The sequence below is a fragment of the Penicillium digitatum genome, chromosome 2, assembly GCF_016767815.1.
Source record: "Penicillium digitatum chromosome 2, complete sequence".
Taxonomy (NCBI): Eukaryota; Fungi; Ascomycota; class Eurotiomycetes; order Eurotiales; family Aspergillaceae; genus Penicillium; species Penicillium digitatum.
In genome coordinates, this window is record NC_089385.1 from 636,345 (window position 1) to 652,163 (window position 15,819).

Here is a 15,819-nt window from a genome sequence, read left to right on the forward strand (position 1 = left end):
TTAATGAGATTGGGGTGACTTTGGTGTTCACTTGCGCAGCGTCTGTAGATGTGCTTTGTAGTGTTTGCACTGTTTGTTTCCACGTGGATCAGACCCACGGATCACGGAGTCTATTTTTCCACTAGACCTAATCTGGTTAGTTTTCCTTCATCCATGGTTGGCCTGCAGCCAAATGCAGGTCAGATAGAAACATGGTCTGTTTTCTATTCTACCATTCTATGATTATGTTGGCAATGTCTGTGTATGTACTTTCTGTGTATGTACTTTTTTCATCTCATCGGTCCCAATTTTGGCCTGAGTTCTTGATAATTTGTGAAAATACATGTTTAGAACGCATATATATATCTGCTGGTTCTCTTTGTGGTGCACATTTTGGTCGAGACGTTCTCCCTTTCTCACAACTGATTAGTAAGTTGTTTAAGGGCTGCTCCAACAAGAAAAATGAGAAGCAGCTCATTTCCAAAGTTAGCAAAGCATGCAATATGTAATCTTGAATGGTGGCTTCACTCTTCACACATACCGCGTTGGTGGCATGTTCATGCTTAGCCGAGCGGTAACCAAACCATCACAACAAGAAGGTGCGATGATATACTAAAGATAGGCTCACTAGCTTCAGAAAGTGTAGATCTAGATCACCACTCATACAACAAGAGATATCTAGGTGGCCAATGCGCTTGTGACACCGTGGCTGAAGCCGGTGTATCAAATCTATATGCCCGCCTTAGCTGCTTGTTTTAGAGTCATAAGGGTGATGTGTAGTTGCCAGCCGGTGTAGAATCTAGGATGTGCATAAAAAGCTCATAGATAAAACGACGCTTTTATGGAAAACAGTCATTCTCAAAATAGGTTTTGTCATTTTTCAAGCATGAGACATGACTACCTAGGTACATGACTGTAGGGTTATGAATAAAAAACAATTGAGCATTTAAGGCCAAAAGAGAATGTTGTGAAAGGTTGGTGTTTCATGCTAAAAATACAAACAAAGCTGGTGGTTATCATGGTCCCGGTAGTTCGAATTGGTTGCTCCGATCCTAGGCCGGGTAGTGTCCGAGAATAGAAACTGTGAATTGATAACTGCGTTGAAGAATAGAAATGTCATATAAATTTGAAATAAGAAGAACATAGATTAAATCTCCTGAATCGGACGAGTCGAATGAGGGTAAATACGGGTAGAGTTGGGAAAGAAAGGAAGAAGGAATTGATAGTCGGAGATGACAAGGGGAGGAGGGAGAGTCGAGGGTCCCGAGGAAAGCCCAGGTGCGTTTTTCTGCTGGGCTTTGGCTCCCGCTTGCTCCTCCTCTCCACCAATCAGCTTCCACCGCTGATTCGCGGTCCTGCAGTGATCTACCGCTCCGTCCTTTTTGTCTACCTTTCTTCTTTCTTGCTTCCTACACCTCCAAATATTCACAGCTTCCCTTCCCCTTGGTATTTTAGCAGTTCATTATTCCAGAATTGCTAGGTTCTCAACTTGATACAGGACGCGTTCTACTCCGGTAAGTCCGCATGAATTCCCGAAGCATCGCTATTCTACTGTTCGTGTGTTGGTCTGCGACCAGGCCTGATCACGACAATTTCTCCCCACCTACAACCGCCCATCTTCTACATAACAGTGCACCATAACAACTGAAATATCTGCAATCAACATCGGTACTCCCGTTACCTCCGCCGATTGCGTGTCTGATGCGGCCCTGACCCTCACACATCAAGCTTCACTCGCTAACTAAGATCGCGTTTAATTTAGTCCCGTTCATGCTTGATTCTCGATTCTGTACACGGTATCTCTTGGCCGACTGGCGCGTCCACACGTAATATTGAAAGCATTATGGTATGCAACACCTTGTCCGATGGAGTGGTTGCAGAGGTGCCAAGAAGAAGGTGGTGGATGTTACGGGGACAAAGAGGCTTACAAAAATTGCATGTATAGGTGTTATTCAAACGCAAACCAGTCCAATACCTCCCACAAACTGTCATTGAAGATGATAGCTCTGAGGTATGTACTTTTATTACATATACTGTAGATTTATCTACTTACGCTCTTTCTTTCTTCCAGGTCTGGGTTATCCCGGAGACCAACGAGGTCTTCACCAGCTACGAGCCTTACCTTCAGCGGATGGACTTCTATAAACAACGCCGATTCATCTGCGAGATCACCGGCCATTCAGGCTTGACCTTCTTTGAGGCGCTCCGCAGTGAGGTATAGTATAACTTGGACACCGAGTCATGGACATTTGCTAAGCCTTGAATAGACGGAGGAATCGCGTGAAGTCAACAACAGTTTCCCGGATGCGCTGAGAGAACCTATTCTGCGCAGAATTCAGTTCTCTATAGTTTCGAGGGTGGACAGCCTGGGTAGGTTACTCCTGACTTTGCTAGTCCGAACCAAGCTAACTGAACTCTTTCTTAGTGGATGAGATCTATGAAGTGAGACAATCCTGTCATTTATTCATTTAATGGAAATTGAACTAACAAATCTAGGAGTTCAAATCAGACTTCTACCCGGGCGAAGCCGTTCTCATCTTGCTTGAGGATAGTAGTCGGCTTCATGGTACCATCAGAGACAAGGCAAACTTTGCAGAGCAGTTATATGCCGATGGCACGATCAAAACACCTGCTTTCGCCAGGTATCTGGTCAAGATCCTAGATCGACAAAATGAAGAGGCCCTGCTGGACCAGGACCATATCACACGCGACCGGAAGGCATTCACTAAACTGATGCTACGTGGGTTCATCAAAAACAACGTCACTAGAGAGTCGTGGACAGGTGCCCCCTGGTTGGTCAAGCCATCTGTCGCAGAGACATACAAGATTCCGATTGAGGTACCTAAGCATCTGCAGTATGGTACGAAGGTGGCAGAGAAGAAGGCTATGAAGAAAGCAGACCAGGACGGCTTCTTTGGTTTCTTTTCTTCTCAGCAGCTGCCCGAGCTGAAACCCGCAGTCAAGGGGCAGAAGTCGAAATTGTCTGCACATGACATGGCAAAATCGAGAGAGGCGCAGTACCAAGAGTATCAGCGATCCCTGAATGGTAACCCATCATTCCTTCTGCCTTCCAACCCCTTGCGCCCTTCCAAACCGCCACTGGTTGGCGACAGGAAGCTTGCTGGACCCCCAGCAGTGGTCATCAAGAATGAGCCGAGAGCACCATCCCCACCACCGATCAAGTATCCTATTGAAGATCTGGACCTTGCTCCTAATTCTGAAAAGCAACACCGACCAACCCTGAAGTTTATGATGGTAGGTGAGTCTGAAGACGACGGTGCAGATAACCTTCTGCCCGATGATCTAGAGCCGGAAACAGTGGGATTGCTCCTGGAGACATGGGACACACTCAATGTCTACTGCGAAGTATTTGAACTGGATTCTTTCACGTTCGACGATTTTATTCAAGCTATGCGGTTCTCATCAACCGAAGTGGATTGTGAACTTTTCGTTGAAGTGCATTGCGCCGTTCTTAAAAAACTCGTCAATTCGTCGAATGGTGATGGTGCTGTTCAGATATCACTCCCAGAATTCCCTGCTGATGATTCTGATGAATCAGAAGAAGAGGAAGAGGAAGAAGCCGAGGAAGAGTCTCCAGAGCCGCAGCCGAAACCAGGTAGAATGACCACCAGAGGAAGCCTAGCCAAGGAAGAGGCAGTCATCATTAAAGCGCAGATTAATGAAGATGAACCTGAGGAGACACAAATTCATCGCGCCGGTGAGATGTTTGAGAAAAATGGATGGATTGATCGTCTCCGCAAACGTGAGTTCCGCAACGGTGGATGGCAGTTGGTTATAGTTGGACTTCTACACCAGCTATCTATCCGTCCTCGCTCGGAGCAAATCTGCAACACTATTCTCAAGCATCTGGCGCCTCTCGATCGTGAGCCTACACAATACACCGTGCAGGAGCAGTATCAAACACTCGATATCAATTTGCGTACCAAGGTCCTCCAGATGATTTGTATGTTGAGTTTAGAGACCAAGGCCATCCGAAACTATCTAGAAGAGTGCAGCAATCAGATGACAGAGTTGCGCAAGGAAAAAATTGAGTATCAGAAGGCACGCAAAGCAGGGTAGGTCAATCCTTGACTATTGTCATCTCAACCGCTAACATCATCTTTCAGCCTCATCGAGCTTCGCCAGCTGCACCAGGAGCGTAAGGCCATTCAGCCTGAACCTGAAAAGACTGGAAAGTCACCTACGCCGATCCCGGACCTGGACGGCTTTGATGATTCTCGATTGCTTGAAGGAGACTCTGAATTAGTCGGTGATACTGAAGACGAGGATATCCCTCGACCACGCTCGTTACGTGGAGGGATTGATCGGGCACTCGAGCGTAAACGGAAGCAAGAATTGGACAAGGAGCGAAAGGAGATATTAGCGAAGCAGCCTAAGGGGTCCAAGCAATACCAGCGAGTTTTGAAGAAGATCGACGAGCAGAAGGCCCAGATCGAGAAGCTCCAGGAGCAGATCGAGACCGTGGAGAACAGCCTTCGCGAAACAGACTGCTCTCGGTCCCGATGCCTTGGACTTGATCGCTTCTGCAATCGATACTGGTGGTTTGAGCGTAATGCGATGCCCTACGAAGGTATGCCGGACAGCTCAATGGCCGAGGCACACTACGCCAATGGTCGCCTGTGGGTGCAAGGCCCGGATGAAATGGAGCACGCTGGCTTCATTGATGTGACCGACGAACAGCGGAAGCAATACCAGAAGCATTTCCAAACCACGCCCGCAGAGCGCAAGAAGCACGAAGAAGGGCCAACCCACGTGTCAAATGCTCGTGAATGGGGCTACTATGAAGACCCCGAGGCGATTGAGCAACTCATGGAGTGGCTGGACTCGCGCGGCAACCGGGAGTCTAAGTTGCTTAAGGAGCTGCTCATCCAGCAGGAGTACATCGCCAAGTACATGAATAATCGCAAGGCGTACCTAGCCGAGACGCCTCAAAGAGCCGAGTCGGAAGACATCCCAGCCAAACGCGTGACCACCCGGACTAAGACCTATCTGGATGTGAATGAGAGTGGCCCTCGCTGCCTGCGTTGGAAAAACACGACCGCGTTGTCCGAGCATGGGCATCTTCATGTTGATCCTTGCCGGCCAGCCAAGCGCAAGCGCGTTTCGGAGGACACCAGAGTGACCAAGGCAGCCAAACAGACTAAGCAGGCTAAACCCTTGACCCGAACACGCGCTCAGCGCAAGGTTTGATGTCTTCAAAAGGCATTCATTTTTCAATCTCACGCGACCACGATATTCTTTGTACTTCGTATACATTTCGAGCTGCATGGACACGGGGAGTTCATCTCTTTTCACTAGCATTTCTTTTTGGGGAAAAGTTAAATAGCTTAGAAGCAATGCAACAACATAGAACGAGTATTCCTCTTAATCAAATAAAACCAGCTACATTTAAGACTGCAGGATATCGGCTACAAGTCCTAGTGGATGAAGAGTACGATGACAAACCGGCTACTCGGGACTCGCTGACATTGCGGGCCGTATTGGTACCGTATTCCGCCGGTTATTCGCGGAGGGCTAGTGGTATCGGCACGTCTGAATGTTCGTAACAACAATGTCTGGACTATCCAAACTTCGCAAATACGTCAGTGGAAACACCCCCAGAACGTTTTCATCTTGGGCCATTGCATTATCATATCATTCTTGCATATGTTGTTTAAGCTTGTTGTGCTATCCGATCAACTCTCAGACATCTGTATGCACAGTTGAAGCGTCCCGAAGATCATCCGGCTCCCCGAGAACTCTGGCTGATTATCGCCGAAACTGATCACGAGGACGACCCCGGATATTCTCCCCCTCCTTGGGCCTCGGTTGCTCTCTCACTACCGCGTCTTTCTTTTCCTCTTCCTATCCCATGTCGACTGGTCCCAAGGACCATGCCTATGACCTCAACAAATCCTCATACTCCACTCCGCAGTCCGCTCTGATGAGCGAGACCGCACAGCCGGGATTGTCGCCTGTCGGCGCTACGAAACCAAAAATATCAAATATGACCGCCGCCATGGACAAAACAGAGAGTGGCGATAAAAAGATTCAAAAGCGTAGCTTGGATTATGTGATAAGGAGTGGAATTGCGGGAGGACTGGCTGGGTGTGCGGTAAGTTTGCATGGGTCGTAGGTCAATTGTGAGCTTTGTACTGATTACTGCGCCTGTCATTATAGGCCAAGACTGTGGTAGCGCCCCTCGATCGCGTGAAGATCCTCTTCCAGGCGTCAAATCCTCAATTCGCCAAATACACGGGCAGCTGGACTGGCCTGGCAGCAGCGATTCGAGATATCAAGCGTACTGAAGGTTTCCAAGGCCTGTACAAGGGCCACTCCGTAACCCTCCTTCGAATTTTCCCATACGCCGCTATAAAGTTCCTTGCATACGAGCAGATTCGCGCAGTTCTCATTCCTTCCAGCGAACATGAAACCCCGTTCCGCCGCTTGGTCTCCGGCAGTTTAGCCGGTGTTACCTCTGTATGTTTCACATATCCATTGGAGTTAATGCGCGTGCGCATGGCGTTCGAAACCCGACAATCGCACCGCTTAGGCTTAGTGGACGTGTGGCGGCAAATCTACAACGAGCGTGTTCAACTCCCATCAACCCACTCTGCCGCGGCAGCCGAGTCTTCTTCCGTTGCTGTTGCCGAAAGTGCTTCATCTGCCGTTTCGAAAGTTCTACCGCGCACCGGAATTGCCAATTTCTACCGTGGCTTCTCCCCGACTATCCTCGGAATGCTTCCGTACGCCGGGATGTCTTTCCTCACCCATGACACAGTGGGTGATTTGTTCCGCCACCCAAGTGTGGCGCGCTATACTCTCAGACGAACAACGGAGTTGGAAAATCCCGCGGATCGACCCAAAAGACCACAGCTAAATACCACATCCGAGCTTTTATCCGGTGCTGTGGCCGGTCTAGTTTCGCAGACTTCATCATATCCAGTGGAGGTCCTACGTCGGCGCATGCAAGTTGGTGGTGCAGTCGGTGACGGACGCCGACTTGGAATCGCCGAAACGGCGCGCACAATCTGGCTTGAGAGAGGGTTCAGAGGCTTCTGGGTTGGACTGACCATTGGATACGTCAAGGTCGTTCCCATGGTTGCAGTGAGCTTCTACGTTTATGAGCGAGCCAAGGGATCACTTGGTATCAGTTAGACTTGTGACATGTTAATGTTTTTTTTTGCTTGAATATACCATGAAGGCTCTTGATGTTGGTTCTCTGTGGCGTTCGTGGATACCTTGGGATGGTTGTTTTTAGCATATAGAGCTCGACTGGCTTCTAAAGAGACATGCCAGTATAAAGATTTCAAAGAATTTTCCTTATCGATTTACTTAAAATTGTTTTTCAAACCCTTTCATGCTGTTCGGTATCCTACATCTGATAACTCTTTGCCTTTTATATGTGGCTGATGTGTGGCTGATCAGTAGATCTAAATTGGAACCGCTTGACTCCGAGGGCACAGACCACCCGCATTAAAAAAGTTGCAGACTTCCGCCACCCACGACCAAGTCTATCAACACCACTCGGATTCCACAAAATGACGACCCGCAAACACAACGACTTCCTAGACATTGCGGCCAGTGATGATGAGGCCAGCGGCAGTGACCGTGGCTACGACTCCGAAGCCAATGCGGTGGAGAGCAAAGGACGGGCCGTGAAGCGGCGGCGGACGACAACCACGCAAGATTTCTCGCAGCAGTCTGACGAAGAGGAGGATGATGACAAAAAAAACCTCGAACACAAAGACAAAGACAGCGAGGATGAAAACGGCGGCGCAAGTCTAGAAGATTCAACAAAACCCAGCACCAAATCAGCCAAGTCGCTCAAAGCAAAGGGCAAGCTCGCTAAGCTGTCGAAACTAGCCACCGGCAAAGCACCCAAGAAACCCCGTTCGGGTGTCATTTACTTTTCTTCTCTCCCGCCATACCTTAAACCTTTCGCCCTGAAAGCAATGCTTGAGAAGAGAGGGTTCGGAGGTATCACGAAGATTTTCCTAGCGCCTCTTCTCCCCTCTGCAGCCGGTCAGCGCAGCCGCTCGAATAAGAGAAAGCTCTACACGGAAGGATGGATCGAGTTTGAGTCCAAAAAGACGGCCAAGATCTGCGCGGAGACATTGAATGCGACAATTGTTGGTGGTTTGAAGTCAAGCTGTGAGTCTGCCGGCCTTTTCGCCCTTGAATGAATCCCTGCTATTTCACAATAAAAGCTGACAAGTGCTATGATCCAAAGGGTATCACGATGATGTGTGGAACATCAAATATCTCTCACGATACTCCTGGGAGGATCTCATGCAATCTGTACAACGAGAGAGATCCGAAAGGGAAAGCAAGAGGAAGATTGCCGATGCTCGCGAAGCCAAGGAAGCTAAAATGTTCATTGCGGGTGTTGAGAGTGGTCGTATTGCTGACGGTATGGCGAAAAAGAATGAGGAGAAGATGAGGAGGAGGTTGGAGGCGGCTGGCGATGGGGATAAGGAACTGCCGCAGCTCAAGGCTGCGCAATCTACGAGAAGGCGGTTCCATTTCCAGCAGAATGAGGTTGTTAAGGGGTCGAAGGATGGTGTTATGGCTGATGATGCAAAGCGGGTACTTGGGAAGATCTTCTAAGTTAGGATCTCATTCTTCTTGTTTTTCATTGGCTTTTATGGTCTCTGGTCTGTCCATCTCATCCATTTGACCTACTTAATGTTTACGTGTACTTCAAGAGGAAAAAGAGCCCTGTCCATATGAGAATGGAGGAAGGTACTGCCACATGAACATCTGAGATCTACAAGACCAGAGGAAACGCCATTTCTCTGTGTAGTTGTCTCATGAAGGAAACAAGAGTTAATATTGCAGACTTGATGTCCACAGGACAATTTGGTTTGAAAATGTTGGTCCCATCGCAGTTTCCAAGTTACTCGAGAGACTTGGAACATGGCAGGAGTCAGTTATTTGATACCAGTCGTCCTAGGGCGACTTGTTCTGAGGCTGCCCCCAGTCTGCCCCAAGCAGGTAATACTTGCCTCTTTCATCTTGTTCACTCTTAATATTGGTTCTTTTTCAGGACATAACAATGATCAGATGTTAATCAATTCTTATTGTCGTGAAACTGGCTGAGGATAGAATGACGGGCTACGGTAACTCCGACACAGTCCCCAAGACTACCACTTACATTTACAGTACTCCTATAATCTACTCCCCATTCATCTTCAGAATCCCAATCAGCTTCGTGCTCTGGTTGTGATTCATTTTCATCTGAAGCAATTGATCCATTCCATCCTAGAATAAGAATTTGGCATCTCCATGCTGTACGTTGCACGTATCGTTTGAAACCATGAACTTTTTGATTGAAAACCCAGAAACACAAACGCCAACCGGTGCCATGATCATCAATGGTAACATTCGGATTGCTACTCGTTGTCCTCCATGTTCAACTCATCAAAGTCATCAAGCAGCTCATCCATGTTGATTTTCGGCAAGGCTTGTCCATCCTCGTCCATGTCATCATCACCATCCTCATCCATCTGGTCTGCCCTGACCTGGTACTGGCGGTTTTTGTACAGATCGAGGGTTTGACGCAGTTCCTGATCTTCTTCAACGTCACGCAAGAACATTTCGTAATCTTGTTCCATCCTAGCCTGCTCCTGCTCCTGGCGCTTGCTTGTGGGAACGTTGACCACAGCGGCAGTCGCCTCCTCTTCGTGCTCGCGAGCCATGCGCTTCAAACGCCAGCTGCGGGCCTTGGACTTCTTGCTGCGGACATAGTGCTTCTTGATAAGGACCACATCCGGAATTGTTGAGCTGTACTGGTTGCTGTTCTCAATTGCTTCGAATTGATCATTGTTGAACTGGGTTCCTGACAAATGGTACCCGAGAACAGAATCACCCACGTGTAGAACACCACCGAGGTGAGTCCGTGTGAAATAGGTGATATCGTTGGATCCTAGATCCGAAGCACGAGCAACTGTGGCCTCAGATAGGAGGTACCGACCATTAGAGTGGCCGGTGGATTCAATGTCTAAGACGATAAATTCCCTCAGCTCGGTGGTATCCGCAAGATTCGGGAATGGCTGGCGCCAGTAAGTGCTAGTAGGAAGATCGGTTGTCCGCAGGGTGCAAGGGTCCAAAAGATTGATAGACGTGCCTACCCGGTTACAGATAGCGAGCGGGCTTATGTCAGACAACGAGCGGGCCAGCTTAATCGGTAAAGCAACCAGATCGTCCTTGCAGATAGGGATGATCTCAACGCTAAAATTGAACTTGTAGTTCGCAACGCTTGTGTGTATATCCATTGAGATCAGCTCGTGGGATTTTTTGCATCTAACCGGAATATTTCTGGATTGCTGTCAGTGAACTTGCACCTATTGGTAGATGGAAGGGAGACACCAACTTTTCTAAGAATGAAAGCATGCGTTCGGCTTCATTCCTCTTTGAAAAGAAGAAATCAAGGCCCTCGTGTACTTCCTTGATATTGACAGTATCCCTGTGGGCATTGTGCTTGAGAATAAGCTGTTCCAGGTACAAAAATGTCCGCTTGTGAGGGACCTTCTGCCGGACTTGCACTGATGCTTCCCATGAGTGATGCGTATAGCTCTTGGCACATCTAGGGCTATTAGTATCTATTTTCCCACTTGGATTCAGGCCAATTGGTTGGGGAGGACTTTGACATACCCAGAACACTGCTGATTGGCAATAACATATTCAACCTCAAATTGCTGTTGTACAATAGTGCCTTGGAAGGCCTCCGCTTGTGGGTTGTTAGCTTCTATCTCACGGCCGGATGATGTATTGAATTGCCGAATGCTTGCGGCGACCTTCATCGGTAGGGGTTTGAACTAACTTTGTATAGTGATTTTCAAACGCAGTCGCTTGCTATGGGGTTCCGTCCAAATAAAGCTAGCATCGATGATTCGGACTTTGTTTAGGCCACGGAGCTTGCGTAGACAAATGGCGAGTAGTTCCTTCGACTCGAGAGCTGCGACGACCCAGCTGTTGGGGGGCTGTAGCCACCGTTCACAATCCCTACAGCAGTGAATCACGGCTTCTCTTTGCACCTATAAGCCAGAAAGAGTTCATGTCAGCTGGAACAAATTATGGACATTTAGGAAAGCTTCTTTTGACAAAGCCCACAAATGGAGTTATACATACACCTCCGGCCACATCGACAGTAAGACGAATGCAGTCCGAGCATAGGGCTCCAGCTGATAGTGTTCCATCGATAGCAGCGCCACAGTTGCAGCAGAGAATTCTGATTGAGTTAAGTAGTTAGCACCTAGGGTTGCAGTATAGCGAGTATGGAAGATTGCCCCAGCGGGGTTGGATGTGTAGAAAAAAAAGTTGCGATAAGAACTCACGTGGCTGCGACTTTCTCCTGCTGCGCGAAATAGACGGGTTCATCAAGATCCATCGACATACTGATGAGTAGACCCAGGAAAAAGAGCCAAACACTGAAAAAATACTAAAAGAGTTTCCAACGCCTTGGATTTGTGATAATCGTCCCCCACCCGAATCTTTTTTTTCTGATGACTCAGCTGTTTGCAGTGTTTGCCTCCGTTATCTGATATCGAAGCAAATCATGCTTGGAACTTGTCTGTTGGAACAATTCAAGATCCACATTTCTTTTTCCAACATAACCATCACCATGAGCAGGGCTCTCTTAAGAGGGGCTACCTGCCAGACTTGTCGGCATGAGGTGCTGCGGTCCTTTGTTTCTGTCTCTGGCATCCCAATGCCACGGTCCTTTCCACTTTCCTCCCGTTCAATCTCCAACCCTAGAGCTTTCTCCGCTGTAACTTTGCTGCGGTCTGATCGCCCTCCAACTTCGAACCAGCTTGATATTCATCTTTCTGCACCAGAAGAGCCACTAGCGCAGTCGAAATCCAATACGCTAGCCTCATCACAGCATATCCCCTGGTATCTGCAGGAAGAGGCGCCCGTCAATAAAGAGCGCTCGATGACCGAAGCCCATCTTCCCCAGATCCCAGACGACTCGCCAGAGATGCTCCCGACACTGCTAGAGTATGCATATAAGGATTTGGGCTTGGATGGTCTCAAGCTTTTTGACCTACGCGGCCTCGAAATCCCTGCAGCTCTCGGTGCTAATGTCATCATGATCATCGGAACTGCTCGCAGTGTAAAACATTTGAACGTGTCTGCGGATCGTCTCTGTCGCTGGTTGAGAAGTCAATACAAATTGTCTCCCTACGCTGACGGCTTACTTGGTCGCAACGAGTTGAAAATAAAACTGCGCCGTAAAGCCAAACGAGCGCGAGCCGCGAGTGCAGCAGGCGCAATGATCGACGAAAAGGATGATGGAATTACCACAGGATGGATTTGTGTAAATGCGGGTACGGTGGATAAAGGCGCTACTACGACTCAGTTGAGCGATGTTGGAATTGAGGGATTCGGTAATCTTGACCTTGGGACTAGTGTGGTTGTCCAGATCTTCACCGAGGAGAAACGGGCTGATGTCGACCTTGATGGCCTCTGGGAGGCTACTTTGGCTCGTGAAGGACGCAAGAATATTCGGGAGAGCATAGAGGATTTATCCGAGACTGGTGCTGCGCCCCCCAGATCCATGTCAGATGGATTTGGCTCCATTCCTGGCCAAAGGAGAGGCTTTCATACCATGCGTAGGCTCGCACTACCTGCCATGAACTCTACCGAGTCTGGTTTAAATGCTAGTTTCCCTGGCATAAGAACTTCGTCTTCTACACTTCCAGGCAGCGCAGCTGCAGTTACATTACAATTGACACCGACATCTTTGCTTCAGATTCTCGCTGAACTTCCGGCCGATAGTGCACGAAATGAGCTTGGGAGCGGCCCAAATGATCGCCAGTCCACTCTTTTTCTGCGACTTTTCTATACCAATTACGCCGCACGGTTTTCTGCACAGGAGAAAGCCACTTTTCGATTGCAATTGTTTTCCATAGCTGTATCTCGCCAACACCCAGCTTACACCAAGAACGCCCTTTTTGGCACATTCTCGAATTTTCTTCGCGACGGGTATGACCTTCCCGATGACCTTGGATTCGATATTGTTTCTGCGCTTCTAACACCGAGAACAGTGGGCGTTATCACCGAGCAGTCTGAGATTTGCTCTTCAGAGGCTGGCATGGAGCTTGCTTTGTTAGTGCTGGATCGTTTGAGCGTGCGTGGTGTGCCGATTTTGAACATGAAAATTTTCTATATGCTCTATCAAGCAGTCTGTGTACCAAATCCAGCACCTTCGAGCCTAGACGAACTGCATCCGGAAGAGAGTTTTCCAAGTTTGTCTGCGGTTCAACGGACTGAGTCTCAGAAACGAATCTTGTCTCGACTGTCCAAGATACTCGCGGCGGCCAAGGTTCCATTTGACGCAGTAGATGCGCGTCAGCTTATGTTGACACTTTTCAATGTGGGGATAATGACGGATTCTGGCGACTGTGGCGCCAGCTTCCCTTGAAAGGTACTAACTGCACACAAGAGGATTACGTACGGCTGTTCAAGTTGCATGCCGAACTGGGCGAGGAAGTGCGAGCGTGCAAGTGTCTGTCAACGGGGGTGGCATTGATGAATCGAGAGTCCCTTGCCATTGTGCTACAGGGCCCGATCGTAACAGCCATCATGCAGTGTATTTTAGTGGCAGACCCGACACTCCACAACCGAGATGAAGGAGTGTCTCCAAGTTTCTATATTCCGCTCTGGACTGAATGCCAGGAAGCACATGTTCGGGAAAATTTAACGACAAGAGATCAACTTGTAAAACAATCTAGCATAAACTCTCCAGTGTACAATATTACATGCGTATCTTAATGTTGAATATTCAAGTAGTGGTGATCAGATCTCTGACGATAGTACGGTAGGAAGGGCATGGATATATCAGGTGCCCGGAGTGACGTTGTCAGCTCTGAGCCTCGGCATATGATGACTGGTTCCGGCAACTCTTCCTCTCCATCCCTCTTCAAACACCTTCAACGCCACCCTGATAAGGATGACTGGTACTTCTGACAATGGAGTACCTTCCTAGTCTTCAACAGGAGTTCGACGAGCACAAGCCATCGCTCTTCGGTAAGTCAATTAATGCTTCCCCGCGTTGATAGAGACCCCAGATGCGGATAACCCCCCCATATATGAGACTGGAATCGCTAACGTGGAGATGACCCTCGACAACAGAACTTCTCGCCGAGCAACAGCTCTCGGATCTTCTTCCTCCATCTTTGCGTTATCTTCTCGCAGTCGCAACACATCGCCATCCGCGCTACCTCCTCCGGATCCTCAACTCCTACGACGAAGTCTACGCCCTCCTTTCATTAATAGTCGAACGATATTACCTGCGAACATTCGGCGGCTCCTTTACAGAAAACTTCTATTCCCTGAAACGTGAGCGCGTTCTCCGCACCAAGAATGGCGAGATCCCGCGCGCCCAGGTCGGCGCCGCAGGCCCCGTGCGCGAGGCCCTTAAGCTACACTCGAGGGACATCTGGAAGAACTTGTTCGCCATGGTCGGCATTCCTTACTTAAAACGCAAGTTAGACGAAGGATACGATATCCATGCCGCGCCACATGCATCCCTGGTCACCAGTGGCGGCCCACGATATAATCCCAGCGACGACCTGCCGGCCAACCCGTCGCTGCGCCAGCGCATCTTCTTCTACTACAAGTGGTTCCTGCGCAATGTATACCCATCTGTGAATGCGGCATACTATTTTTCCGTCCTGGCGTTCAACCTCGCCTACCTCTTCGACAACACGAAGTATTCCTCCCCGTTTCTGTGGCTTATCGGCACGCGCATCCGCCGCCTTGGCACCGCAGACCATCGCGCCATCGCCGCAGTGCTAGATCCCAAGCTCGGTCCCGGTACCGGGCGATCCCGGCGACCCGGCGGGGGTCTTCTGGGTCTTCTTAGTCCCCAGAATTTCCAAACTCAGCTTCTGAGTTCGCTGCGCTACTTCCTTCCCGCCTCGATCTTCGCCCTGAAATTCCTAGAATGGTGGCATGCAAGTGACTTCTCTCGTCAGCTCGCCCGCAAGGCAACTGAGGTTTTAGATCTGCCCGCCCCCGTTGTGGCGGGCTTGACTTCTCCCGCGGAACGACGGAATTTGTCAATCCAAGACGAGAAAGAAAAGGCCAAGAGGCAGGCCGAGCAGGAGATCAAGAGCGTTGTTGGTGATCTTAAACCAGCACTTAAGCCTCCCCGTCGCCATCAATCCCCCATCTCCGCGACCTCTTATCTCCCTATCTACACAGTGTCTTTGCCCCCAGCTGACCCCTCTAGTGCAAATACTTGCCCTGTCTGTATGGGTGCGCTCGTTAACCCGACCGCTTGCCAGACGGGGTACGTGTTCTGTTATGTGTGCATCTTCCACTGGTTGAACGGTGAGCACCAGCGCCAACTGGACTTCATGACCGGCGAGGGTGCTGGCGCACCTTGGGAAGAAGAGATCATAGGCGATGATGAAGAGGCAAAGCAAAGTCCTAGCGGAGGCGACGCTGAAACAGGTGCCCGCAAACGATCTGGCAAATGGGAGAGTGGTAAGGGGAGGTGTCCTGTCACAGGGAGGAGAGTGCTTGGGGGCACTGAGGGATTGAGGAGGGTATTGGTTTGATTTGGCCTTACATAGTCCCCATTTTCTATACGTTAATTGCTAAGCACACATTGTTCACCACTGCTTTCGATTGGAGTCTGAAAGAGGGTGCAACTTTGCTACGACGCAATAAGAGAACTCTTGTTCCCCGCCCTCTCAGCCCCATTTGGAACACCGTCTACGGCTTCTAAATAAGGTATATCCCGAAAAGGCCTCCACCCCCAATCCCCTATGTTCACAAAACCTCTTATGACGGGTCGACCACTACCTACCGCAGCGATGCTATGTG

The 15,819-nt window shown here is 49.2% G+C and overlaps 6 protein-coding genes across 6 annotated transcripts; 5 read left to right on the forward strand and 1 right to left on the reverse strand.

Annotated features, from left to right (window-relative positions):
- Positions 1–1,211: 1,211 nt before the first annotated feature.
- On the forward strand, positions 1,212–5,190 carry Pdw03_6305 (WSTF/Acf1/Cbp146; the record flags this gene model as incomplete). The annotated part of the gene is made up of 10 exons (XM_014680141.2): positions 1,212–1,257; positions 1,341–1,425; positions 1,478–1,493; positions 1,742–1,825; positions 1,925–1,990; positions 2,051–2,194; positions 2,247–2,349; positions 2,405–2,421; positions 2,476–4,055; positions 4,107–5,190. 10 exons carry the CDS (start codon positions 1,212–1,214, stop codon positions 5,188–5,190), a joined length of 3,225 nt encoding a protein of 1,074 aa, XP_014535627.2.
- A 661-nt stretch (positions 5,191–5,851) lies between these two features.
- On the forward strand, positions 5,852–7,137 carry Pdw03_6306 (Mitochondrial carrier protein; the record flags this gene model as incomplete). The annotated part of the gene is made up of 2 exons (XM_014680140.1): positions 5,852–6,094; positions 6,160–7,137. The coding sequence occupies 2 exons, from the start codon at positions 5,852–5,854 to the stop codon at positions 7,135–7,137; spliced, it is 1,221 nt and encodes a 406-aa protein (XP_014535626.1).
- A 383-nt stretch (positions 7,138–7,520) lies between these two features.
- Pdw03_6307 (Nucleotide-binding, alpha-beta plait) lies at positions 7,521–8,589 on the forward strand (the record flags this gene model as incomplete). Its single annotated transcript, XM_014680139.1, has 2 exons — positions 7,521–8,133; positions 8,213–8,589. The coding sequence occupies 2 exons, from the start codon at positions 7,521–7,523 to the stop codon at positions 8,587–8,589; spliced, it is 990 nt and encodes a 329-aa protein (XP_014535625.1).
- A 785-nt stretch (positions 8,590–9,374) lies between these two features.
- On the reverse strand, positions 9,375–11,377 carry Pdw03_6308 (NMD3; the record flags this gene model as incomplete). The annotated part of the gene is made up of 6 exons (XM_014680138.2): positions 9,375–10,299; positions 10,355–10,567; positions 10,636–10,711; positions 10,805–11,018; positions 11,113–11,212; positions 11,319–11,377. 6 exons carry the CDS (start codon positions 11,375–11,377, stop codon positions 9,375–9,377), a joined length of 1,587 nt encoding a protein of 528 aa, XP_014535624.2.
- A 228-nt stretch (positions 11,378–11,605) lies between these two features.
- Pdw03_6309 (ATPase synthesis protein 25, mitochondrial) lies at positions 11,606–13,056 on the forward strand (the record flags this gene model as incomplete). Its single annotated transcript, XM_066101303.1, has 2 exons — positions 11,606–12,969; positions 13,032–13,056. 2 exons carry the CDS (start codon positions 11,606–11,608, stop codon positions 13,054–13,056), a joined length of 1,389 nt encoding a protein of 462 aa, XP_065956386.1.
- Positions 13,057–13,955: 899 nt separating this feature from the next.
- Pdw03_6310 (Peroxin 12) lies at positions 13,956–15,721 on the forward strand (the record flags this gene model as incomplete). Its single annotated transcript, XM_014680136.2, has 3 exons — positions 13,956–14,013; positions 14,119–15,477; positions 15,567–15,721. The coding sequence occupies 3 exons, from the start codon at positions 13,956–13,958 to the stop codon at positions 15,719–15,721; spliced, it is 1,572 nt and encodes a 523-aa protein (XP_014535622.2).
- Positions 15,722–15,819: the final 98 nt, after the last annotated feature.